At 52.9% G+C, this 26114-nt stretch overlaps 2 protein-coding genes across 3 annotated transcripts; one reads left to right on the top strand and one right to left on the bottom strand.

Annotated features, from left to right (window-relative positions):
- Positions 1–1273: 1273 nt before the first annotated feature.
- Positions 1274–11242, top strand: HAP1 (huntingtin associated protein 1). The gene is given in 13 exon segments (XM_031656966.1): positions 1274–2516; positions 3884–3967; positions 4313–4441; positions 4444–4469; positions 4581–4715; positions 4920–5024; positions 5103–5169; positions 6009–6076; positions 7478–7569; positions 8114–8152; positions 8827–9215; positions 9584–9788; positions 10357–11242. Coding segments are annotated over 13 exon segments (2148 nt in total). The 5' UTR covers positions 1274–2017; the 3' UTR covers positions 10667–11242.
- Positions 11243–18420: 7178 nt separating this feature from the next.
- Positions 18421–24342, bottom strand: GAST (gastrin). Of its 2 annotated transcripts, none has more exons than XM_009190619.4 (3): positions 23578–24342; positions 18745–18960; positions 18421–18614 (listed from the first exon to the last, which is right to left on the bottom strand). In XM_009190619.4, the coding sequence occupies exons 1-3, from the start codon at positions 23696–23698 to the stop codon at positions 18511–18513; spliced, it is 441 nt and encodes a 146-aa protein (XP_009188883.1). In that variant the 5' UTR covers positions 23699–24342; the 3' UTR covers positions 18421–18510. The 2 variants fall into 2 exon arrangements, with proteins under 2 accessions (XP_009188883.1, XP_003913062.1); XM_003913013.3 differs by lacking the exon at positions 23578–24342 and adding an exon at positions 22333–22433 and having other exon boundaries at positions 18423–18614.
- Between the last annotated feature and the right edge of the window lie 1772 nt (positions 24343–26114).

Genomic DNA, 26114 nt, shown 5'->3' with positions numbered 1-26114 from the left:
TCAGGATATCTGGTCCTGAGGGAACATTTCCATCAGCATGTAAACATACTGTCCTCTCTCCCATCTTCAAAACACACTCCCCAGCGTTCACATCCTCCTTCAGCTCCTGTGCCCTCTTCCAGCCCTCCTTTCTTGCAGATTTCTTCAATACAGTTTTCTATACTCCCTCCCTCCCTCCCTTCCTTCCTTCCTTCTGACAGGGTCTTGCTCTGTCACCCAGGCTGGAGTGCAGCCTCGAACTGTGCTCAGGTGATCCTCCCACCTCAGCCCCTTAAGTAGTACAGGTATGCACCACCATGCCCAGCAAATTTTTTTTTTTTTTTTTTGAGACAGAGTTTCGCTCTTGTTGCCCAGGCTGGAATGCAATGGCGAAATCTCGGCTCACTGCAACCTCTGCCTCCCGGGTTCAAGCGATTCTCCTGCCTCAGCCTCCCAAGTACCTGGGATTACAGGCACCCACCACCATGCTCAGCTAGCTTTTTGTATTTTTAGTAGAGACGGAGTTTCACTATGTTGGCCAGGCTGGTATCGAACTCCTGACCTCAGGCAACCCACCCGCCTAGGCTTCCCAAAGTGATAGGATTACAGGTGTAAGCCACTGTGCCTGGCCCCGCAAGACCGCTCTTGCCAAGGGTCTTGCCATGACCCGGGTTTGCCAAGCCGAGTCTCTATCCTCAGTCTTTGACCAGCAGCACCACCCAACACTGGTGGCCACTCTCCACGTGAAACATTTTCTTTACTTTCTAGGACCCAACTTTCCTGGTTTTCCTCTACTTCACTGCCCCACTCATCCCAGTCTTCTTTTTGATGCCTCCTCCTCCTCTTTCTGCCCTCTGAATCCTAGGGGGGTTAATCCTGGGCGCTCTTATCTATCTTCTCTCAGTCTCTTGGGGGATCTCACCCAGTCTCAGCCTTAAATGGCCATCAAAGAGCAATGACTCCTACATTTAAATCTCCAGTCCGGTCTCTCCCCTACACTCAGGATTATACATCTAATTGTCTACCCAACATTTCCAGTAGGATACTTTAAAATGTTTTTAATTTTATTTATTTATTTATTTATTTATTTTGAGGGGGGAGTCTTGCTCTGTAGCCCCAGCTGGAGTGCATTGGCACGATCTCGGTTCACTGCAACCTCTACCTCCCAGGTTCAAGCAATTCTCCTGCCTCAGGCTCTTGAGTAGCTGGGACTACAGGCGCACGCCATCATGCCCGGCTAATTTTTGTATTTTTAGTAAAGACAGGGTTTCGCCATGTGGCTAGGCTTGTCTGGAACTCCTGACCTCAGGTGATCCGCCTGCCCCGGCCTCCCAAAGTGCTGGGATTACAGGCGTGAGCCACTGCGCCTGGGTACAGGGAGACTTTTAAGCGGCGTCTCCCAAGGAGAACAGGGGTTCGCCAGGATGGCAAGAGGAGGGCAAAGCGAATTAGGGTTGGAGGTGAAGAACTAGTTAATCCAATCAAATGGAAGATGTCGAGTGGCGCGAGCACTGGGGTGTGAGCGCAAGGGTCAGGGTTGCAGAGCCAGGCGGGGCAGCACGTTGGAAGCGCACTGGAGCTTGGAATATCTCTCCCAGTCAACCGGGAAAGACGCAGCGCTGCCCTAATGCGCTGGCCACCCCAGACCGTATGCACAACGTTGGGTTGGCAGCTTCTACACCAGGGAAGCACCCGAAACCCTGGCGCGGGAGCAGGGGAGGGACCGCCCCCAGCCGGGGTCCCGCGAGTCCGGGGGCAGCCGCGGCTTTGGGCAGAACCATTCTCCGGAGATGGAGAGGGGAGAAGAAGTCTTTCGCTCCCATCCCAACTCGGAGCCATCCGGAACCTGCACTCGCCCTTCTTGCCCTCCTTTTCTTACTGTGCTCTGTTCCGTCACCACTAGCTCCTCTCCCGCGCGGCTCTGAGTCCCGCTTGCCACTAGTTGCTTCTCGGCAGCCCCCACCCCTACGCGTGGTCCGGCCCGGCGGCTGGCGCAGGTTATAAAGGTCCCGCCGCTGCAGCTGACAGCGGATTCAAGATGCGCCGGAAGGTGTCCGGGAGGGATTGCGCTGGGAGCCGGCCGGGACTCGGACCCGGACCCGGACCCGGACCCGGACCTGGGGACCCAGCAGCACTCACCTGTGCACCCTCGCCCTCAGCCAGTCCCGCTCTGGAGCCCTCTGCGCAGCCGCAGGCACGGGGCACTGGACAGAGAGCAGGATCCCGAGCTGCCTCTGGATCCCAAGTCCTCTCGGAAGCCGGCACCGGAGCTCGCCCGGCCTCCGAGGCTGGAGTCAAGGCAGGAGCCCGGCGCCTGTCTGCATTCTCGGCCATCCAAGGGGATGTCCGGTCTGTGCCCAACAATTCGGACGCGCCGTGGGCCCGCTTCGTATTCCAAGGGCCGTTTGGTTCCCGGGCCACTGGCCTGGGGACTGGAAAGGCAGCGGGCATCTGGAAGACACCAGCCGCCTACTTTGGCCGGCGACCCGGGGTGTCCGGCCCTGAGCGCGCCGCCTTTATTCGGGAGCTGGAGGAAGGTAAACCCGGCCCCCGGGGTCCTGGACGGCGTGGGGACTGGGGCACCTCCAGGGAGGAAGTGGCCCCATCGGGTCCAGGCGCCCCGCCCCCTCTGGCATTCAGTGTCACTCGTCCACCACCCCCGCGATGTCACTGCGGCATCTGTCTGGTCACCCCTTCCCCATCTCCTCCTCCGCTTTTGTCCCCTGGTTTGTGCCCGTGAGTCAGGTCCTGGGGCCTGCGCGCTAGTCCACCCGCCTCCACGCGCCTCTTGCTGCAGCAGATCTGCCCCTCCTCAGCGCCCCTCTCCTGGATCTACCGCAGTGCCAGGAGAGGGGCGGGGGGCTGCGGGAGGGCGCTGCCCGCGCTGGCCGACCGGGCTTGCGTGCGATGGAGGGGCGGGTGCGCGGAGGGGGGTGTTCTGCCCACTTTTTGGTTGCGGGTATGGGGGCAAGGTCGCGCTCTTCTCCCCGCCCCTTCTCTCCTTCTATCCTCCTGCGGGTCGGGGGAGATCCCTGGATTGGGCCTAGAGGCTCGAGTGTCCCCTAATCTGGTGAAGTCTTCCTCCTGTCCTCTGCACACGCAACAGGTGTAGGGTAAGTGGCTGCGTCTGTTTGACCCAGGAGACTCCATTGCATTGCCTTCTGGGTAGGGGGTGATGAGCCAGTCTGAGGCTATACTTCCCTTGGCTGGCTCCATTCTCCGAGGCGCCAGGGACCCAGGTGTCTGGAGAGCCCAGTTTCTGAGCCTGGAGGACTGTGACTCACTCACTTCAGGCTTCTCCAGGGGTTTAAAAAAAAAAAAGCCGGGCGCGTGGTCTCACGCCTGTAATCCCAGCCAGCACTTTGGGAGGACGGGGGGGGGGGGGGGGGCGGATCATGAGGTCAGGAGTTCGAGACCAACCTGGCCAACATAGTGAAACCCTGTCTCTACTAAAAATACAAAAATAAACTGGGCGTGGTGTCTGGGGTTATACACACCCGCCACGAGGCAGAAGAGGAACAAGAAAGCGGGCGTGTATAACCCCAGCTACTCGGGAGGCTGAAGCAGGAGAATTGCTTGAATCTGGGAGGCAGAGGTTGCAATGAGCCGAGATCACGCCATTGCACTCCAACCTGGGGGGTAAGAGCGAGACTTTGTCTCATAAAAACAAAACAAAAAAACCCCCCAAAACCCAGTCCACTTGGCCCTGGGAGCAGGGAAAGGAGTGTTTAGTGCCGAGGGGTAAGGGAAGGATGTTGGGGGCAGGAGGGGAGCCCATTCTTCTCTCCTGATGACGCTTGTTGGAGAACTGAGTATAGGATGGGAAACAGCTGGTTGCTGGTAGCATCTGCTCCTTTTTGCTAACCTGGCTGGGCCTTTTCTCCCCACCTGCCTCCTCCTGCAGCACTGTGTCCTAACCTACATCTGCCAGTCAAAAAGATTACCCAGGAAGACGTCAAAGTGATGTTATATTTGCTGGAGGAGGTGTGTACTGCCTTCCTGATTCAGGCAGGCCCTTATTCTAATTCTGTCCTGTAGGGGTGGGGGTCTTGTTTATTTCCTGATTGGTAGTCTCTCTGGGGGCCCAGGTAAGGGTCCTTCTTATGGAAGACAGGTCGATGTGGGATGTTCAGGCTGGAAGAGCTCTCAGAGCCAATCTGGTCTGATCTTCTTTTTCCATGAGGGGAAACTGAGTCAGGTTCCACAGTGGGTTAATGGCAGACTCTGGTCTAGTACCCTAGTGAACTAGGGGATGGGGAGGGTTCTCTTAGGGGCCTAGCCTCCCTCTGACCCCTGTGTCCGCCCCCACCAGCTTCTCCCACCTGTCTGGGAGATCCCAGACACTGGGAGAGCATTACCTATGGGTGATGGTCCTTCTGCAGAGAGAGGGACCTGAACACTGCGGCTCGCATCGGCCAGTCCCTGGTGAAACAGAACAGTGTTTTGGTGGAGGAGAACAGCAAGCCCTGCTGGGCTCAGCCAAGGAGGAGGTAACTGGGTGGGGAGGAGAGGATAGGGGGCCAGTCTACACCCACCTCATGCCAGGACCCTCTCCTGCCCCTACCCACTCCCAGCCCATGGCTCCTCTCTCTTCCTGCCAGATTTTACACCTCAGACACCAGGTGAATTTGCGGGATGACCTCCTCCAGCTCTACTCAGATTCGGATGAGGAGGAAGAGGAGGAGGCAGAGGAAGACCAGCAGCGTGCTCATCCCTGTGATGCCCCCAAGCTGTGAGTTCCTGCCTTTGCACCTGCGAGTCGTTTCTCTGAGCCTCAATTTCCTCATTTGTTAAGAGGGACACAGGTGATGTGCTTGCCGGCAGGGTTGCTGGAACTAGTTGAGAACACCGCTCTTAGCCCTGGTGGGGAGGGCCTGGGTGGGCTGGGAACTGGGAAGCCCCACTCTCTGCACCCTGACTCCCATTCCTCCTTCCCCTAGGATTTCGCGGAGGCATTGCTGCACCAGCACCACTGCCCACAGCTGGAAGCCTTGCAGGAGCAGCTGAGGCTGCTGGAAGAGGAGAATCATCAGCTGAGAGAAGAGGTGAGAATGGGGGAGGAGGGCATCCTCGCTAGCAGGGAGTGTTGACTTCCCTGTCCCTTCCTCTCTCCCTCCCTCCAGGCCTCTCGACTTGACACCCTTGAGGATGAGGAACAGATGCTCATTCTGGAATGTGTGGAGCAGTTTTGTACGTAATGTTGTCACTCGGGTTGGGGGGCTGTCCCAAGGAGCAGAGAAAAGAACTCAAGATGCAGAGTATGGAGATCCAAGTTCAAGTCCCAGATCTAGCACTCCTAGCTGTGTGAACTTGGACACATTCCTTGACCTCTCTGAACCTTTGTCTTTAGAATGGGGATTAATTGTCTCAGCCCCACTCATCTCCCCAGGGTTTATGAAGATTAAGAGTGTCAACAGCTGAGGAGGTACTTTGTGCAAACTATAAAGAGCTCTACAGAAGTTGTGGGTCTCAGGCCAGGCGCGGTGGCTCATGCCTGTAATCCCAACCCTTTGGGAGGCTGAGACAGGCGGATCACTTGAGGTCAGGAGTTTGAGACCAGCCTGGCCAACATGGAGAAACCCTGTCTCTACTAAAAATACAAAAATTAGCCAGACATGGTGGCACAGCCTGTAGTCCCAGCTCCTTGGGAGGCTGAGGTGGAAGAATCGCTTAAACCTGGGAGGCAGAGTTTGCAGTGAGCCTAGATCGTGCCACTGCACTCCAGCCTGGGCGACATAGCAAGACTCTATCTCAAAAAAATAAAGTGATGGGTCTCCTCCAAGCCTGTCTCCTCTTATTTGGGGCAGGGAAGAGGGAGCCATGAGCTGCCAGAGACCAGGCACCCAGGGCTGGGACAGTTCAGAGTCATGCATGAGGCAGCGGCTGTGCCTGGCATTGTCCTGGATGCTGTGTGCTTATGAAGATGAGGAGCAGTGTTTGTGCCTGAGGAGTTCAAGTGAACGCCTCAGCTGGTGAGATGCAGACGCAAAGTGGCAACAGCTAAACTCCTGCTGTTCCCTTTACCCCAGACCTGACCTTCCTTCCTGCTGGGTTCTGCAACTCCCTGAATGGCCCCACTGGTCCCCAGGCTGCTAGAGTAGGAACCAGTCCCCAAACTCTGTTGCTTTTACTGTGGGGAAAAGAAAGAGATCAGCCTGTTACTGTGTCTATATAGAAAGAAGTAGACATAAGAGACTCCATTTTGTTCTGTATTTGAGATGCTGTTAATCTGTGACCCTACCCCCAACCTTGTCCTTGCAAGAGACATGTGCTGTGGTAACTCAAGGTTTAATGGATTTTGGGCGTGCAGGGTGTGTCTTTGTTCCTAGAAAAGCTAGGTATTGTCCAAGGTTTATCCCCATGTGATAGGATGAAACAATGCTGCTAAAAGGTTTATCTCTAGGCACAGGATTTTCCTTTAAACTTATTCATGTCGCAGAGATCCTTGTTCTTATGTCTTACTGCTGATTTCCTCCCTAAAAACGATCTTATTGTCCTGCCACTCCCTGATCTTTAAGATGGTAAAGATAATTATCTATAAATACTAAGGGAACTCAGAGACCGGGGCGTGGGTCCTCTGTAAGTTGAGCGCCGGTCCCCTGGGCCCCCGCTTTTCTTTCTCTATACTTTGTCTCTGTGTCTTATTTCTTTTCTCAAGTCTCTCGTTCCACCTAACGAGAAACACCCACAGGTGTGGAGGGGCAGGCCACCCTTTCATTTTACCTCCTGGGAATGGCTTAAGTCTTTTTCCCCCTCCCCTCTCTGGCTGCCTCTAGTCCAGGATACCTCTTAACTGGTCACAACTGCCTCTACTCGAACTCTACCAGGAACTTCTGCACACAGCCTCAAAGAGTTTTTCTAAATCCAAACCTGGCCAGGTGCAGAGGCTCCCACCTGTGGTCCCAGCTACTCAGGAGGCTGAGGTGGGAGGATTGCTTGAGCCCGGGAGTTCTGGGCTGTAGTACACTATGCCGATGGGGTCAGTATGGTCCAGGGAGTGGAGTACCACTAGATTGCCTGAGGAGGGGTAAACTGGCTCAGGTCAGAAACAGAGCAGGTCAAAACTCCCATGCTGATCAGTAATAAGATCGTGCCCATGAATAGCCACTGCACTCCAACCCCAGCCTGGGCAACCTGGCAAGACCTCATTTCTTTCTATCTTTTTTTTTTTTTTTGAGATGGAGCGCAGTGGTGCAATCTCGGCTCACTGCATCCCCCACCCGGGAGGGTTCAAGCGATTCTCCTGCCTCAGCCTCCTGAGTAGCTGGGACTACTGGTGTGTGCCACCATGCCTGGCAAATTTTCTTTTTCTTTCTTTTTTTTTTTTTTTTGAGACGGAGTCTCACTGTCGCCCAGGCTAGAGTACAATGGCATGATCTCGGCTCACTGCAACCTCTGCCTCCCAGGTTCAAGCGATTATCCTGCCTCAGCCTCCCGAGTAGCTGAAATTACAGGCACTGTGGGGGTCCCCTGGTAACATCTGTTCTCTCCACCATAGGAGACTCTTCCTGGTTTCCAGGAGACCCTGACTGAGGAGCTCAGAACGTCTCTAAGGAGGATGATCTCAGACCCTGTGTATTTTATGGAAAGGTATGTGGCTGGGGACCTACCCTGCCCTGTAGTCCATGGCCTTTCCTGTAGTGGGGAGGGGGTTTTCCCTCATACTCTGACCTTCCACGTTTCCCTATACCCACTGCTTCCCAGATTCAAGCGATTCTCCTGCCTCAGCCTCCCTAGTAGCTGGGATTACAGGCGCCTGCCACTACGCGCAGCTAATTTTTGTATTTTTAGTAGAGATGGGGTTTCACCATGTTGGCCAGGCTGGTCTCGAACTCCTGACCTTGTGATCATCCTGCCTTGGCCTCTCAAAGTGCTAGGATTATAGGCGTGAGCCACTGTGCCTGGCCAAGCCCAGCTAATTTTTGTATTTTTAGTAGAGACGGGGTTTCACCATGTTGGCTAGGCTGGTCTTGAACTCCTGGCCTCAGGTGATCTGCCCACCTTGGCCTCCCAAAAGTGCTGGGATTACAGGCGTGAGCCACTGCTCATGGCCACTGCCTAAGCACCACCGAGCCTGAGGAACTGCAGTTTCGGCTTCCATTGTCTCATAATGAAGGTCCTTTTCTCTTTGAAGGAAGTATGAGATGCCCAGAGGGGACACATCCAGCCTAAGGTAAGCCTGCCAGGGGCTCCCCCATCATCTGTCCTCAGCTTTCAGCAGCCAGACAGCCACCTGCCTCTGTTTCTGCCACCCTGCAACCCCGAAGAAGGCCCTGCTGTCTTGGCTGGCTGAGCTGGGTACTGTTCTGGGAAGGAGCTGCCCCCCTTTTCCTTCAAATCTTGCCCCCTGGGTGGCTGTTTGATTCAACGCAGCTCTGAGTGGGGACTGACCAGGGGCTGAGAGGTGAACAGGCACTGGCCTAGGAGCTGGGAACCCTGGGACTAAGGCCCAGCATGGTCCCTTTCCTGACTGTGTGTCCTTGGGCAAGTCATTTGACCTGAGTCTGTCTAGAATGGATTTGTTCCTATGGCAAGTAGCTGTGGGGTGGGCTACGAAGGTTAAATCATGCAGGAGGGAGGCAGAAGGGGGTGTTAGTCCTGCTGGTGTCTTCCGTGCAGGGTCAGGGACATAAAGGAAGGTGGGTCCTATGCAGTGTTGGTGACCATTCTTCCTCTCTCCCACAAGGGGGATGGGCTGGGTGTTTGAAGCCTCAGAGCTGGTACCCAGCTCCCCTCTCCCCTGGCTGGGACAGAACGGGGAGGAACCATCAGGATCTGTGTGCAGACAGGGGTGGGGGTGGGTCTGGGGGGTTGGACTTTCAAAAGATGTCGCTATCTCCCGCCCAGGTATGATTTTTGCAACAGTGAGGATGGAGAGCAGGTGTAGGGGTTTGAGGCTGAGGAAGGGTTGATGCTGGCAGCAGATATTATGCCGGGGGAAGATTTCATGCCTGCAGAGAAGTTGGTGCCCGAGGAGGAGCTGGGGACTGCCGAAAAGGTGCCGGCTGAGGAAGGGGTGATGGAAGAGGCAGAGCTGGTGTTGGAGGAGACTGAGGGCTGGGAGGAGGTGGAACCGGAGCTAGATGAGGCAACGCGGATGAACATGGTGACGTCAGCCCTGGAGGCCAGTGGCTTGGGCCCTTCACACCTGGACATGAAGTATGTCCTCCAGCAGCAGGCCAACTGGCAGGATGCCCATTACAGGTGGCAGCTGAGGTGGAAGATGTTCCAGAAAGGTGAGTGCCCCCACGGGGACCTCCCTGCCACCAGCCGGACAAGCTGCAGATCCTCGTGCCGATGAAAAGAGAGGGTGGATAAGCTCCCCAAGTGCTCACCTACCCCAGCCTGGCCCTACCCGGCGTGCTGATTTGCATGGACTTTGCATATCATTTGCATAGGCATCTCCGATCCCCTTCAGTGGGAACTGTAGAGCCAGTGCTCATTTATGTGGCATTTGCTTAGGATTTCAGATCTCTATCCACTTTTCTCCTGGGGGCTGGGCTGGGGGTTAGGACTGGGATTGTGCCCCCACACTGCGCCTCAGCTTCCCGTCTCCGCCTACCTGCTTCCCCTGCCCCCTACCCCTGCCTCCTCTGTCCCCCAGGCTCTCCAACCCTGCAGCAGTGGCAGCAGCAGTCAAAACAAGCACGGGGGTGGGATTGTGGAGCTGCCCAGGGGCTGACCCAGGCTGGAGGACAGGCCCAGCTACCGTCCCAGGACCTGGGAGGAAGAGGGGCCTTCTGGGGCTGCCCAGGCTACGGGGGCAAAGGCCTCCACCAGCAGGGGCCACAGTTGGACCAGTCCCCTGGGTGAGTCGGAAGGTGGGCTAGGGCCTCCTGCAGGGTTGGGAGGTGGAACAGGGTCTCCTCTCCCCAGCTAGAAACCGCAAAGTCTGGGAGCTGCACCTGCTGAGTGCAGGCCTTGTGAGCCCTGCCTCTTTAAGGAGTCACGGGACATGAAAGATGACCTCACGACACTCATGCACAGCAGCCATTGCACATGCGTCAGCTCCCATCAGCCTCACTCCCTGTGGCAGGCGATGTGTCCCCATTGGTTAGGTGAGGAGGGTGAGGTTCAGAGAGCTAAGGACACTTGTTCGGGGCCACACGGTGAGGGGTAGATCTGAGCCTGTCCTCTCCACTCCTGTGCTGTAGCACCTTCACTGGCCCATCCCTCCCCTCTAGTACTGTCCTGGTACCCGCTCCGGCCTGTCCCCATTCTCATGGCCCTTGGTCACTGCAGGGTGGAATAGCACTAGCCTCAGCAGGCCTGTCATGTCAGCTTGTGCAGGTTATAAACTGAACCATGACCTTTATGGCACATGCAGGGGACATCCTGCATAATTATCAATGGCAACTTTCTGTGTCTTTGATACAGTTTTCCAGACCCCTGCCCACCGCCCAGGCTGGGCCTATGGTCTTCAATGCCCTGGTTCACATCCACCTGCTTCTCTTCCAGGCTTTGCTGTTCCCCAGCAGCCTGCAGAGGCCCCACAGACAGCTTGAGGCCCCTCCTTCTGCCTGGCCAAGCCCACACCCCCAGACCCTCCTTCCCATCCTCTGAAATGGGACCCTGTGTCTGTCACCAGCCCACCCTCTGTGTTCATGAACCTGGGCTGGAGTTTGGGGACCTGGGCCTCCACCCTCTTCAGGGACAGGCAGTAGGAACCCCGGCTGTCGCTCTGTAGCTGGTACAAAAGCTGTGGCTGCCAGGCTTGGGTCACATGGCAGCCCAGGGGAGGCCCACTGGCTACCAGGCCCAGCCCTGAGTAGGGAATGGCCCAGCTTCCACGGGTAGGGAGTTGTGAGGCCCCTCACCCCTTGATGCCCAGGCTAGCGGTGGCCACCCCGGTTCTTGTTGACTTGAGGGACCTGGCCATCTTCCCCGTTCTTCATCCTTCTTGGTCCCTACTTACTGTTTGTAACCACAAGTGTCTCTATGTGTGGGTGGGTGAGGGCCCCTCTGCCCAGTGGTGTGTCTCCTCTCCCTCCCTCCCCTCCCTCTTCTGCCAGTGGCCTGGGGGTGTCCAGGCTCCCACCCATGGCCCAGCCCCTCTCCCCTCCCTGTTGATTCCCCCCTCCCTGCCCCTGGCTTCCTCTTCCATGTTCCACCCTCTCCCACACCTTTGTTCCTCAATAGCTGGGGGCTGGGACTCAGGCCTCCTGCGGGTGCCTGCCCCGCTCCACGCGGCACCTCTCAGCCTCCTATTGCTTGTCAGCCTGTGCGCAAGCGGTGCAGGAAATAAAGGATCTGTGCGCTCCTGGCCCAGCCTCCAGCCGTCTCTAGGGAGTGTGTGTGTGCACGTGTATGTGTGTAGGCATGTGCGTGTACACTTGGCAGGGGAAGTTGTGGAGAAGGGGTGGATGCTGATATTGAAGAATGTGCCAAGGACTCATTAAATATGCCGTTTAATCATAGCAGCAGCTCCTGCAGGGCAGTGGGTGGTAAGTGTCTGTCAGATGGAGAAACTCAGGCCAGAGTAGGTTAAGTGATGCTCTCACCAGCAGATCATGGCTGGTGTAGAGCTGGGATTTGAGCTCATGTTTCCCTGATCCTTTCACCCCAGAGACTCTGACTCAGTGTCCTGGCTGTGAAAGATAGGATGGAAGTGAGTCACGCACTGTCTTAGGGTGAAGTCCCCAGAGCAGATCTGGAACAGGGTTTAGGAACAAGTACAGTCGCCCTCCATGTCCTCGGGCTCTGTGTCTGTGGACTCAACCAACCACAGATAGAAAATATTTGGGGGAGGCTGGGTGCCGTGGCTCACGCTTGTGTTCCTAGCACTTTGGGAGGCTGAGGTGGGTGAATCACTTGAGGTCAGGAGTTTGAGACCAGCCTGGCCAACACGGTGAACCCCGTCTCCACTAAAAATACAAAAATTAGCTGGGTGTGGTGGTGCATGTCTGTAATCCCAGCTACTTGGGAGGCTGAGGCAGGAGGATCACTTGAACCCAGGAGGCAGAGGTTGCAGTGACCAGAGATCATGACACTGCACTCCAGCCTGGGCAACAACAGAGCAAGACTCCACCTCAAAAAACAAACGAGAAAATACCTAGGAGAAGCCAGTTGTGGTGGCTCATTCTGTAATCCCAGCACTTTGGGAGGCTGAGGTGGGCGGATCATTTGAGGAGTTCGAGACCAGCCTGGCCAACATGGTGAAACTCCATCTCTACTAAAAATACAAAAAAAAAAAAAAAAAAAGCCGGGCAAGTTGGCGGGCCCCTGTAATCCCAGCTACTTGGGAGGTTGAGGTGAGAGGATCACTTGAGCCTGGGAGGCAGAGGTTGCAGTGAGCTGAGGTTGCACCACTGCACTCCAACCTTGGTGGCAGAGTAAGACCCTGCCTCAAAAAAAAAAAAAAAAGAAAAGAAAATGGCAGACAAACCAGACATGGGGGAAGTTGCCAGCTTTGATAAAGCCAAGTAAAAGGAAACGGAGATGCAGGAAAACACCTTGTGGACCAGAGACTGCTGAGCAGGAGAAGCAGTGAAATTTCCTAAAATCTGGAGGATTCCCTGCCCCTGTTATCTTCAAGCCCCCAGTGGTGATGTGGAAGAAAAGCCACCTGCAAGGTATACACAAGCCACAAGCTGCTCTGTGAACCTGGGCACCTTGCACCGATGCCACTGGCCTGTGGGTCTCTGAGGGGACCCCCAAATGGGACTGCCAAATTATCTGGTTTGCTCCAGGATATTATAGAAAATTATTTATATGAATAATAAAAATAAAACACACTTTGTGGCCCCTTGCCGAGAGACTATCATTGAGAAGGTTATTGCTGTGGCTAACTGGGTCTCAGTCCTGCTGGGAACTCTGGGGGACGGTAGAATATCTCTCAGAGTAGGCCAGGCAGGGTGGCTCACACCTGTAATCCCAGCACATTGGGAGGCCAAGGTGGGTGGATCACCTGAGGTCAGGAGTTCGAGACCAGCCTGACCAACATGGAGAAACCCTGTCTCTACTAAAAATACAAAATTAGCTGGATGTGGTGGCACATATACCTGTAATCCCAGCTACTTGGGAGCCTGAGGCAGGAGAATCGCTTGAACCCAGGAGGTGTAGGTTGTGGTGAGCAGAGATTGCACCATTGCACTCCAGCTTGGGCAACAAGAGTGAAACTCCGTTTCAAGGAAAAAAAAAAAAAAATATATATAAAAAAATATAAAAAAATAGCGGAACCCGGCAAGCCCCCGTGCTCCTGGCAGCTTGGGAGGTTGAGGTGTCCAGGCTCCCACCCATGGCCCAGCCCCTCTCCCCTCCCTGTTGATTCCCCCCTCCCTGCCCCTGGCTTCCTCTTCCATGTTCCACCCTCTCCCACACCTTTGTTCCTCAATAGCTGGGGGCTGGGACTCAGACCTCCTGCGGATATATATATATATCAGAGTTATCCCACCCCTTGGGTGGGGGAGTTAGGGTGTTTATCCTCTAACTATCATCTGACACTGAGAGGTGCTTCTGGAGGTATTTAACTGCCCTGCACTTGGTCCTGAAGGAAACTAGAATATGTTACTTCCAAATATGCCACTTTGGCATAAGGACTATTTTGAGCTGAAGGCAACTGGGAAGAAGCAGATACAAGAAAAGCTCCCTGCCCTCCTATTTGCATAAAAACAGGACATACATTTTCTTTTTTTTTTTTTTTGAGACGGAGTCTCGCTCTGTCGCCCAGGCTGGAGTGCAGTGGCCGGATCTCAGCTCACTGCAAGCTCCGCCTCCCGGGTTCACGCCATTCTCCTGCCTCAGCCTCCTGAGTAGCTGGGACTACAGGCGCCCGCCACCTCGCCCGGCTAGTTTTTCGTATTTTTTAGTAGAGACGGGGTTTCACCGTGTTAGCCAGGATGGTCTCGATCTCCAGACCTCGCGATCTGCCCGTCTCGGCCTCCCAAAGTGCTGGGATTACAGGCTTGAGCCACCGCGCCCGGCCCAGGACATACATTTTCAATAGTGTCCATCAACCAGGAAGGATAAAAGTTAAATCTCCAGGCTGGGCACAGTGGCTCATGCCTGTAATCCTAAGACTTTGGGAGGCTGAGGTGGGCGGATCTCCTGAGGTTGGGAGTTTGAGACCAGCTTGAGCAACATGGAGAAACTCTGTTGCTACTAAAAATACAAAATTAGCCGGTGGTGTTGGCACACGCATATAATTCCAGCTACTTGGGAGGCTGAGGCAAGAGAATTGCTTGAACCTGGGAGGCGGAGGTTGCAGTGAGCCGAGATTGCCCTATTGCACTCCAGCCTGGGCAATAAGAGTGAAACCCCGTCTAAAAAAAAAAAAAGAAAAAAAAAAAATTAAATCTCTGGAGACAACTTTATTTTTTTGGTTTCCATAATTTGGACTTATGTTATTGATACTCAGTGAATAAAATGTTGATTTTTAATGCATTACAATACACTTTTTGATAGTAGTTGCACAATGTTGATTGTTTTATTTACTAAATACTGCAACCTCCAAATTGCTTTTTTTTTTTTTTTTTTTTTTGAGACGGAGTCTCGCTGTGTCGCCCAGGCTGGAGTGCAGTGGCGTGATCTCGGCTCACTGCAAGCTCTGCCTCCCGGGCTCACGCCATTCTCCTGCCTCAGCCTCCCGAGCAGCTGGGATTACAAGCGCCCACCACCTCGCCCGGCTAGTTTTTTGTATTTTTAGTAGAGACAGGGTTTCACCGTATTAGCCTGGTCTCAAACTCCTGACCTCAGGTGATCCACCAGCCTTGGCTTCCCAAAGTGCTGGGATTACAGACGTGGGCCACCGCGCCTGGCCAAATTGCCAATTTTTACATGGTATTTCTGGCAATGGTGGTGGCTCCTCTCTCTGAATACATAAAATGGCCCATTCAATCCATGGTTTCATATTCCTTTGTTATTCTGTCTACTGCTTTAAAATACATTCAGGCTGGGTGCGGCGGCTCACACCTAGAATCCCAGCACTTTGGGAGGCTGAGGCGGTTGGATCACCTGAGGTCAGGAGGTTGAGAGCAGCCTGGCCAACATGGTGAAACCCCATCTCTACTAAAAATTACAAAAATTAGCCTGGCGTGGTGCTGCCCGCCTATAATCCCAGCTACTTGGGAGGCTGAGGCAGGAGAATCGCTTGAACCTGGGAGGTGGAGATTGCAGTGAGCTGAGATGGCACTACTGCACTCCAGCCTGGGTGACAGAGCAAGACTGTCTCAAAAAAATAAAATACATTCAAATAAAATATAAGTTACTTGCAGTGAGTGCACACATACAACAGCGAGGAGGGCTGAGAACATAAATAACCAATACTTTTGTATTCAGAGAATAGTCTGAAACCGTGGGACTGAAGCTTGCTCCTACGGACTTTCTCAAAGTATCCTTGGTGGACATAAGGTTACCCTCACTCAACGCAACGACACATCTTCTGCTGTGGTGGGAGGATACAGAATGACAATTTCATTTACATAGAATGTTTTCCTTCTATAAATGTCTGGAACAAGTCAGAGACAACTTTAGACCCTTTTCAGCCTGGAGTGGCATCAGCGCAATCTCCATAACAAACTTGACCCACTAGCCTTTATCTACCACTCGTTTTCCATATAGCTGCTTTCCCATTCACAGTTAGCCACTCCTGGAAGTCCAACCTAGGCTGGATCTTGGGGGTCCAAACCTCAGCCCTCTTCTGGGACACGCAGTAGGAACCCCAGCCCTCGTTCTGCAGCTGGCTCAAGAGCTGTGACTGCCGGGCCTGGGTCACCGGTGGCCCAGGGAGTGGGAGAAGCCATGGGGAGGCCCATTGGCTACCAGACCCAGCCCTGAGTGGGGACAGGGCTCAGCTCCCATGGGTAGAAAGCTGTTTCCCACACACAGCCACCCTTGGAACTCTAAAAGTTGCTGTCCTTTATCTTGCCTGTGAATGTATTGTTCTTTGTTGAAGATGCTCTGTGAGCCTGAATTCTCCCATCCGAGTACTAACCAGGCCTGACCGTGCTTAGTTTCCGAGATCAGATGAGATTGGGCGCATTCAGGGTGGTGTGGCTGCAGACACCGTGAGCCTGAATTCTAAGCTACCTCTCTGAGTTATTCATCTCTGGGTACTCCGTGTGTTGAATGTGTGATACACATGTTAATAAACTTGCTTGCTTTTCTCTTGTAATCTGTATTTTATTACAGAGCCCCAGCCATGGACCTAAGATGGGTACAGAAAACCTTTTCCCTCTTTTTTTGTTTTTGAGACAGAGTCTTGCTGTCTCCCAGGCTGGAGTGCAGTGGCGCCATCTCGGCTCACTGCAAGCTCCGCCTCCTGGGTTCACGCCATTCTCCTGCCTCAGCCTCCCGAGTAGCTAGGACTACAGGTGCCTACCACCACGCCCGGCTAATTTTTTTTTGTATTTTTTAGTAGAGATGGGGTTTCACCGTGTTAGCCAGGACGGTCTCGATCTCCTGACCTTGTGATCTGCCCGCCTTGGCCTCCGGAAGTGCTGGGATTACAGGCGTGAGCCACTGGGCCCAGCCCACTTTCCCTCTCTTACAGCCCTGAGGTAATGCTGTCAACAGGCACAAGAACAATGATGGAATGGGGTGAGACACCAGCAATGCCTGCACCCGCCACTCATGAACAATTATTTACAAATATTTATTGGGTTCCTACTATTCTTGCCACGGGGGATACAGAAGGGAGGGGGGCTTGTCACACTCCCAGTTTCCTGTTTTGCCAGAGAGGCAGACAATAAACTGGCAAACAAAACAACTACAGATTGTGAAATGTGCGCTAAAGAAAATATTTTGCTGTTGTGAGACAAAGCAACAAACATTAAGAAGCTGTGTTTACTCCTTTCTGCTTGTCGGCAGTTTCACAAAGCCCCTGACTCTGTGACTACAGACGTGCAGCCCTCTGGAAAGATGCTTTGAAGACAGCACAGGAGACAGCCCAAGGCCCCACACGTCTCTTGGCTGAGTCACTACATTTCTTTTCATCTTTTCTTTTTTTTTTCTTTGAGAGAGGGTCTTGCTGTGTCACCCAGGCTGGAGTTCAGTGGCGCGATCTCGGCTCACTGCAACCTCTGCCTCCCAGGTTCAAGCAATTATCCTGCCTTAGCCTCCCGAGTAGCTGGGACTACAAGCACGTGCCCACTTATTTTTGTATTTTTAGTAGAGACGGAGTTTCATCTTGTTGGCCAGGCTGGTCTCGAACACCTGGCCTAAAGTGATCCACCTTCCTCGGCCTCGCAGACTGCTGGGAATACAGACGTGAGCCACTGTGCCCGGCTTGAGTCTTCACATTTCTTAAAAGAGAAACGATCCTAGTCCCTGGCTTTTCCGACACGTAACATTTCCAAGATGACATCTGACGAGGTTAGTGATGATGCCTCTGTGGTCTAGGACCCAAACCTTGCTGTGATTCTGCTGTCATGTAATTCTGAGCAAGTCTGATGGGATTTCGCATATACAGAACCTCCACCTTCAGCCCCCAGCTGTATATAAGCAGTGGGCTGAAACATCGTGCCAGAGTCTGCTCCTGGGCTGGAGGCCTCAATCTATAGTCCTCTGTAAGACTTCTGAATAAAACTAGCATTCATTCTTTAAAAAGCTTGATTTTTTCTCTTTTATTTGACCCATGGTAGAGAATAACTGGGTCTATGTGTGAAGGGTGAGGAGCAGAAGAGTTCGGTCTCTCAGGAAGAGGCATTTCACCCAAGAGCTAAGGAGGAAAGGGGAGCCCACCATATTCGTGCCTGGGGAAGAGCATTGCAGGCACAGGGAACGGCAAAGTCAGAGGCTCTGAGAAAGAGAGAACGTGGCACGTCTGCATAAGCTCGAGAGGAGGAAGAGGAGGAAGCCACGTGGCGCAGAGTGGGAGGAGAACCTCGGGGCTAGCTTTCAGGGCTGTGACAGGGAGTTCAGGTTGTATTCTAAGTGCATTAGGAAACATTGCAAGGTTAAAACCGAGAGTGACACGGTTTATCTTTTAAAAAGCTTACTCTGAGGCCGGGCACAGTGGCTCACGCCTGTAATCCCAGTACTTTGGGAGGCCGAGGCGGGCGGATCACCTGAGGTCAGGAGTTCAAGACCAGCCTGGCCAACATGGTGAAACCACATCCCCTCTAAAACTACAAAAAATTTAGCCAGGTGTGGTGGGGGGCACCTGTAATCCCAGACACTTGGGAGGCTCAGGCAGGAGAATAGCTTGAACTGGGGAGGCGGAAGTTGCAGTGAGCCGAGATCGTGCCATTGCACTCCAGCCTGGGCGACAAGAGTGAAACTCCATCTCAAAAAATAAAATAAAATAAAAATTAAAAAAAGTTGACTCTGGCTATGAACCCTACCATCTGTTATCCCGCCCACACCTGTGGATTCTTGTTCGATGTGGGGCTCTGGGGGAGCCAGGGTCCCTGCCCCTAAAAGGCATTCAGCTCTCCTCCCTGCCACAACTTCACCCCCAGATGAGTCCCCCTCCTCTGCCCTACAGCACTGACACAGTCCATTGATCCACTGGAAACTAGTTTATTTTTGATTAGTTTTTCAGGGGATAGGGCTGGGGTGGAGTGGGAGGTGGCTGGGCTCTGAAGCTTGGTTCTAGGGTTGTTGGTTCTCATCCTCGGCACTGCGGCGGCCAAAGTCCATCCATCCATAGGCTGCTTCTTCTTCCTCCATCCATGGTCCCTGCTTCTTGGATGGGTCTGAGGAGGTGAGAAAGGCAAGAATGGGGGAAGGATGACTGCCTTCCAGGAACCGAAGCCAGGGCCAGTCTGGGGAGACCTTGGCCAAACCTGGCCGAGTGAGGCAAGCAGGGCAGTCAGCAGCTCCTACCTGCCACAAGTTGTGGGGGACCCTGGGGTCCCAGCTGCCTTCGGTGGTGAGAGGCTGGGCCTTGCTGGTCCAGCCAGGGTAGCTCCAGGTTCCTGTTGGCCCCTGTACCTAAGGGTGCATCTGGCTGCTGGGAGCGGGGCTTCCAAGAAGCTTCAGAGAAGGCAGCCAGAGCCAGTGTAAAGATCAGCACATACACACACAGTTGCTGCATCTCGTCTGCAAAGGGGAGAAGGGACTAGCTTAAGGGTGAGGCTGTCCCCACACAGGCCCAGAGGCAGAGGACTGAACCATGTGGCTCCAGGCCTCTACCTGCTGATGAGTCTGAAATTTTTTTTTTTTTTTTTTTTGAGACAGAGTTTCCCTCTTGTTGCCCAGGCTGGAGTGCAGTGGCGGGATCTCGGCTCACTGTAACCTCTGCCTCCCAGGTTCAAATGATTCTCCTGCCTCAGCCTCCAGGATATCTGGGACTATAGGCACGTGCCACCATGCCTGGCTAATTTTTGTAATTTTTAGTAGAGACGGGGTTTCACCATGTTGGCCAGGCTGGTCTCGAACTCCTGACCTCAGGTGATCCACCTGCCTCAGCCTCCCAAAGGCTGGGATTACAGGCGTGAGCCACCGCGCCCGGGTGAGTCTGTAATTCCATGTGGAGTTGTGGACTATTTCTTCAGTTCAGTTCTCCAGTTTCTGCCAGTTCCACGCCAGCCCCGAAGTCTCGTGTTTTCTCTCTTTACCTACCCCGATTACAGCCACTGCTTCTCTTGGAGAAAGTCAAATCCTAGGGCAATGGTTTTCCTAGGTTCTGTTCTGCAGAATTTGAGGCCATGTTAGTGGCTCTGTAGCTGTTTAAGTCATGTAATTTATTTATTTATTGAGACAGAGTCTCACTCTGTCACCCAGGCTGCAGTGCAGTAGTGCAGTCACTGCTCACTGCAGCCTCTACCTCCTGGGCTCAGGTGATCCTCCCACCTCAGCCTCCAGAAGAGCTGGGACTACAGGCTTGCACCACCATGTCCAGCTAATTTTTTTGTATTTTTTGTAGAAACGGGTTTTCACCATGTTGCCCAAGCTAGTCTTGAACTGTTGGGCTCAAGCAATCCTCCCACCTCAGCCTCCCAAAGTGCCGCGATTACAGATGTGAGCCACTGTGCTCGGCCCAAGACTTGTTATTTAAAGTGAACTTGGCCGGGCGCAGTGGCTCAAGCCTGTAATCCCAGCACTTTGGGAGGCCGAGACGGGCGGATCACGAGGTCAGGAGATCGAGACCATCCTGGCTAACACGGTGAAACCCCGTCTCTACTAAAAAATACAAAAAACTAGCCGGGCGGGATGGCGGGCGCCTGTGGTCCCAGCTGCTCGGGAGGCTGAGGCAGGAGAATGGCGTGAACCCGGGAGGCGGAGCTTGCAGTGAGCTGAGATCCGGCCACTGCACTCCAGCCTGGGCGACAGAGCGAGACTCCGTCTCAAAAAAAAAAAAAAATAAAAAAAAAATAAAGTGAACTTTTTAGCCAGGCATGGTAATCCCAGCACTTTGGGAGGCTGAGGAGGACGGATCCCTTGAGCCCACAAGTTTGAGACCAGCCTGGGCAACATACCGAAACCCCATCTCTACAACAAATACAAAAATTAGCCGGGCATGGTGGCATGCACCTGTATTCCCAGCTACTTGGGAGGCTGAGGTGGGAGGATCGCTTGAGCCCTGGAGGTGGAGGTTGCAGTGAGCCGAGATTGCACCACTGTACTCCAGCCTGGGCGACAGAGTGAGACCCTGTCTCAAAAAAACAAAAACAAAATGTGAAACTTTTAAATAGTAATACCAAAGGAACATAGACATCCAACTGTGTTACAGACCGCATGTTATCACTTTGGAGACTGCAGCACATTCAACGCTTGGCCAGCTCACACTGTTTTTTTTGTGCATCCCTGAGAGGAAAGGTTCTCCTGTCATTTTTGCTTAACTGAGGAATATCCTGTGATTATAATGAAGCAGTTACGAAAAAATTAAGCTGTCACCATTAGCAATTATGTATCAGGGTGAATCCAGTTTGGGGAAAAGATATAATACAGAACTAAACTGGAATCTCAAACAAATGTAAAATTCAAATGGTCATCTGTTCCCTGGACTCACGATTTTTGTATTCTTTTAGTCTCATTATTCTGATTGGCTTTATCATAAGAAAATGATAAAAATTTTCTCTTGTCAGAATACATTTGTATTAATAAAGTACTGCTTTTAAGTTTTTCTTTTTTTCTTTTTGTGAGACAGAATCTTGCTCTGTCTCCCAGGCTGGAATGCAGTGGCTGGAGTGATCCTGGCTCACTGCAGCCTCGACTTCTTGGGCTCAAGAGGTCCTCCCACCTCAGCCTCCTGAGTAGCTGGGACTACAAGTGTGCACTACTATGCCCAGCTAATTTATTTGTTTTTATTTTTAGTAGAGATGAGGTCTCACTATGTTGCCAGGCTGGTCTGGAGCTCCTGAGCTCAAGTAATCTGCTTGCCTCAGCCTCCCAAAGTGTTGTGATCACAGGCATGAGCCACGGTGCCTGGCTATTAAGTTTTTCATAATGAGGTTCTCTGTTAGGTTTTCCTTGGAAGAAAAGAATTCTGCTGCTGAAGAAACGTTTGAAAACTCAGTGATCTGGAGCTGTACTGTCAGATGCTAACCACACGTTAGTTGTTCAGTGTTGTAGCCACCAGTCACATGTGGCTCTTTACATTTAAATTAATTAAATTAAAAAATTACAGCCGGGTGCAGTGGCTCATGCCTGTAATCCCAGCACTTTCAGAGGCCGAGGGGGTCGGATCACTTGAGGTCAGGAGTTTGTGACCAGCTTGGCCAACATGGTGAAACTCTGTCTCTACCAAAAATATAAAAAATTAGCCGGGTGTTATGGCAGGCGCCTGTAATCCCAGCTACTCAGGAGGCTGAGGCAGGAGAATTGCTTGAACCTGGGAGGCGGAGGTTGCAGTGAGCTGTGATCACGCCACTGCACTCCAGCCTGGGTGACACAGCAAGACTCTGTATAAAAAACAAACAACAACAACAACAACAACAACAAACTTCCTTACACCAACTCCATTTCAAGCACACACGTGGCTAGTGGCTACCATATTGAACAGTGCAGATAAAGAACATTTCCCGCATCATAGGACGTTCTTTTGGATGGCAGTGGTCTAGGAAAGGGCTTGAAGTGGGATCCAGGAGCTGTGGATTCCCATCCCAGCCCTGCCTAAAAATCCCTGTGACTTTGGGCAAGTCACATCTTGCCTCTGGGCCTCAGTTTTCTCACCTAAGAGAGAGGAGAAGAACCCCAGTCCTCCTCACCTCCCAGGGGAGGAGTGTGAAGGGAGAGGTTAAGGGCAGAGCCCCGGCTGGGACAGAGGGCAGGTGGAAGGCAAGGCTGGGAATACAACGGTAGGTACTGGAGCCAAGACCTAGTTCCATCCTGGGATAAAGAAAGGGTCCCAGCTCTGGGGACTCCAAGGGGTGAGCCCCAGACTCTGGCCAGTGGCCTGATACCTTGATGGGAGAGAGGACCCGTCAACCCACTTCCCAGCCTCTCCCCTCTCCTCCTGGGTTTTCTCACCTGCAGAGCTGGGAGGTGTGTGGTGTGGCGGTTGGGCCTGGTGCCTCTCAGGTCTCTGTTCTGCCTGGTGTTCCAGGCCTGCCTTATAAAGCCCTGGAGGTCCCTCCCAACTGTGCCCCCCCACCCCTACCCTGCCATATGAGTCCAGGCGAGAGGAATGGGGTGGGGCACAGGTACAGCCCATCGTCCTGCCCCGCCCTGTCGTTTAGTGTCAGTCAGTCATCCAGGATGTGGGGGAAGGATAGGGGAGTTGACCTTCATGGTGAGGGGCTGGAGCGGGGTGGTGGCAGCTCTCCAGCTGTACCTAAGGGGCAGGAACCAAGCTCCCTTGGTCAGGAGCAATGCTCCCCACCTATCCTGGGGGTCAGAGGCCTGGTACTCATCTCTCGAACTACATAGGGACTTTTGTGGGTGGTGGTAGGTGAGGGAGTGAACCCGATGGGCTTAGATTCAGGGAAAGTAGATTTCACCATCCACTGATGTTTGATGAGTGTGTGAATGTGGGGTGATGTATTGATTCCCCGTCCCCTCCACTGGACTCTGCAAATACACCGTGTTACCAGGAGCAATGGATTGTGGGCTGATGGCCCTGTTCTCTCCTTCTGGTGGCTCACATCCTGGTCACCTCTGAAGCCCCTTCACCCTCCCCCTACCATGGAACACCCTCGGCGCCTTCTTCTCCTTAGGCCTTCTGTGCTGGTCTGAGTTTGGCTTGTAGCTGCCCCACATCTCCCAGGTCAGCTGCCCATGCACCACCACCTGCAAACCCCCTATGCAGAGCCAATTCCTGGGGGGTCCTGCCTCTCAAGCCTCCTTCATTTTGCTTTCAGGGGGAGCTAGTAATCTGCAAAACAACCTTTTTTTTTTTTTTTTTTGAGACAAAGTCTAGCTCTGTCACCAGGCTGGAGTGCAGTAGCGTGATCTCGGCTCACTGCAACCTCCACCTTCCGGGTTCAAGCGATTCTTCTGCCTCAACGTCCCAAGTAGCTGGGATTACAGGCGCACGCCCCCACACCTGGCTAATTTTTTGTATTTTTGGTAGAGATGGGGTTTCACCATGTTGGGCGGGCTGGTCTCAAACTCCTGACCTCATGATCGGCCCGGCTCGGTCTCCCAAAGTTCTGGGATTACAGGTGTGAGCCACCATGCCCAGCCAACAACTTTTCAGCCTCAAAGCATATCTTCAAATGGTTAGCAAACAGACTAAAGCATTTGCCGAAGATGGACCAGAAAACAAAACGGCACCTTGTTGACTTATTCGATAAACTGCTGCCTCCACACGGTTTGACCGGATGTAATGAGTTGTAGGCTGTTTTTGATTTTTCCACCGTTGAGAGCAAAGATTTTGCTTCTGTTCATGCGTCATCAGGCCCCCTCCTTTTCTGGGAGAGTTTGATTCCCCTTGGGTCTTGGGTAACGGCGGTGGTACCCACGCTCACAGCCAGCCTTGTCGAGAATTAATGGGTGATGAAGGAAGCAGGCTGTGCGGTGTCCATGGCAACCGACGGCTGAATAACCGTTGTAAATAACCGCTCTGATCCAGAGCAGGACACGGTGACTCAGCAGATGGAATTAATGAAAATGACAAAAAGCAGTGCAGGCATTGGTGATGATTAATGGAATCACAGAATCTCAGAGATGGAAGGACTTTGAGGGGGCTTGGGAGAACAGGTGGGGTGGGTGTAGCTCTGTTCATACACTAGGGGAATGAATGAAGACATTCGTGTTGCTGTGGTAACTCTAATGGGAAATGATAAGCTTTCAGTAGAACCCTGATTGTACCAGAGCCCAAGACTCAGTTTGTGCCCGTGGAGGGGGTTATGCCCCCTTGAGTGTTCTTCCCCAGGCTGGTTACATGAGGGATGGCAATTTCAACAAATAGAAGCATGTCTCCTATTCCACAGGCGATGGTTAGAATGTCACTATTTGGCCGGGCGCGGTGGCTCACACCTGTAATCCCAGCACTTTGGGAGGCTGAGGTGAGCAGATCACGAGGTCAAGAGATCAAAACCATCCTGGCCAACATGTTGAAACTTGACTCTGCTAAAAATACAAAAATTAGCTGGGCATGGTGGTGGGCACCTGTAATCCCAGCTACTCGGGAGACTGAGGCAGGAGAATCGCTTGAACTTGGGAGGCAGAGAGAGGTTGCAGTGAGCCGAGATCATGCCATTGCACTCCAGCCTGGGGACAGAGTGAGACTCTGTCTCAAAAAAAAAAAAAAAAAAAAAAAAGGAATGTCACTATTTGCAGACCCTGCCAGGTCTGCAGGGGAGGGGTTGCATTCAGAGATGAGCACCCTTGACCCTGAGGAGCTCCCTAGTCACCGACTGCATGTTCTCATCACAAGGGGACTGTGTCTGATGGGAAAGGAAAGGTTTCCTCGTCCTGTCTTTTTCCAGCTGATGAGCTTTGAGCACATTTCTCCCCTTCTCTGAGCTGTTTTCCTCATTTCCCCTCTAGGAAATGAGGAAAGTAACTTGGGGAGGAGGGTCTCGTGAAGGTGATGTACATATAGCGCCCTGCACGGAGCTCAAAACATCAAAGGTATTTGGCCGGGCGCAGTGGCTCATGCCTATGATCCCAGCACTATGGGAGGCCAAGGCAAGCAGATTGCCTGAGGTCAGGAGTTTGAGACCAGCCTGAACAACATGGTGAAACCCCGTTTCTACTAAAAATACAAAAATTAGTCGGGCGTGGTGGTGCGTGCCTGTAATCCCAGCTACTCAGGAGGCTGAGACACGAGAATCACTTGAACCCGGGAGGTGGAGGTTGGAGTGAGCCAAGATCGTGCCGTTGCACTCCAGCCTGGGTGACAGAGTGAGACTGTCTCAAACAAACAGACAAAAGAGAACATCGGGGTATTTAATCCAGTTTGCATCTTCTTCCCCATCCTCTCTGGGTCTCAGTTAACCATATTTGGAAATAGGAATCATTCATTCATACCTCATAGGACTGCAGTGAAGGGAAGAGGTGACAAGGTCTGTGTACACGCTTTGTACACTTAGGGGAGTTCTCCTCTCCCAAGGCTTAAAGGAGGGTGATTTCCTAAGCATATCACTCTGTGAATCCAAGGGTTTCCCTCCTGCCAGCTGTGACTCAGAGGGACACCAGCCCAACTGCCACTGAAAGAGGCAGCAGGGATAGTGTCTATGGAGGCTGGACCTCCTGGTATACAGGGGGTTTTGGAACTGGTGGGGCCAGGGTTTGAATCATGGCTCTAACACCGACTAGCTGGGTGAGCAGAAAATTCAATTTCTGGGCCTACCAAATTGAAGACCAGATCCCAGATCTTGGGACCCATCTCCATCCCCCTCCAGGGTGTAGGTGTGTGGGCCCTGCCCCTGTCATCACAATGATGACAATGCCATGTACCAGGCACTGATAAGCTCTTAGCATGAATGAATGCAATCACTCTTCACCATGATCCTACAACCTAAGTGCTGGTGTGAACCCATTCTTCAGAAGAAGCTGATGGGTACGGTGGCTCACACCTGTAATCCCAGCACCTGGGGAGGCCAAGGCCGGCAGATCACTTGAGCCCAAGAATTGAAGACCAGCCTGGGCAACATGGCAAAACCCCATCTCAACAAAAAATACAAAAATTATTTTTTTTGTAGTGGTGCGTGGCTGTGGTCCCAGCTATTTGGGAGGCTGAGGTGGGAGGATTGCTTGAACCGGGGGGAGGGGGGGTCAGAGGTTGCAGTGAGCCATGATTGTGCCACTGTACTTAGGAGACAGAGCGAGATGCTGTCTCAAAAAAAAAAAAAAAAAAAAAAAAA

Source organism: Papio anubis, chromosome 17 (genome assembly GCF_008728515.1).
Source record: "Papio anubis isolate 15944 chromosome 17, Panubis1.0, whole genome shotgun sequence".
NCBI classification, from domain to species: domain Eukaryota; kingdom Metazoa; phylum Chordata; class Mammalia; order Primates; family Cercopithecidae; genus Papio; species Papio anubis.
Note: the sequence above shows the minus strand (reverse complement) of the source record. Positions and strands in the feature narration are given on the sequence as shown.

Coding starts and splice junctions, on each gene's coding strand:
- GAST (XM_009190619.4), bottom strand. CDS start 23,698: ATGACGCATGAACAGAAGCAAAATCTTTGCTCTCAACGGTGGAAAAAT. Junction 18,961..23,577: donor TTATCGAATAAGTCAACAAG/GTGCCGTTTTGT, acceptor TCCCCTTTGCAG/ACGAGATGCAGCAACTGTGT. Junction 18,615..18,744: donor TCCCCCACAACTTGTGGCAG/GTAGGAGCTGCT, acceptor TCACCTCCTCAG/ACCCATCCAAGAAGCAGGGA.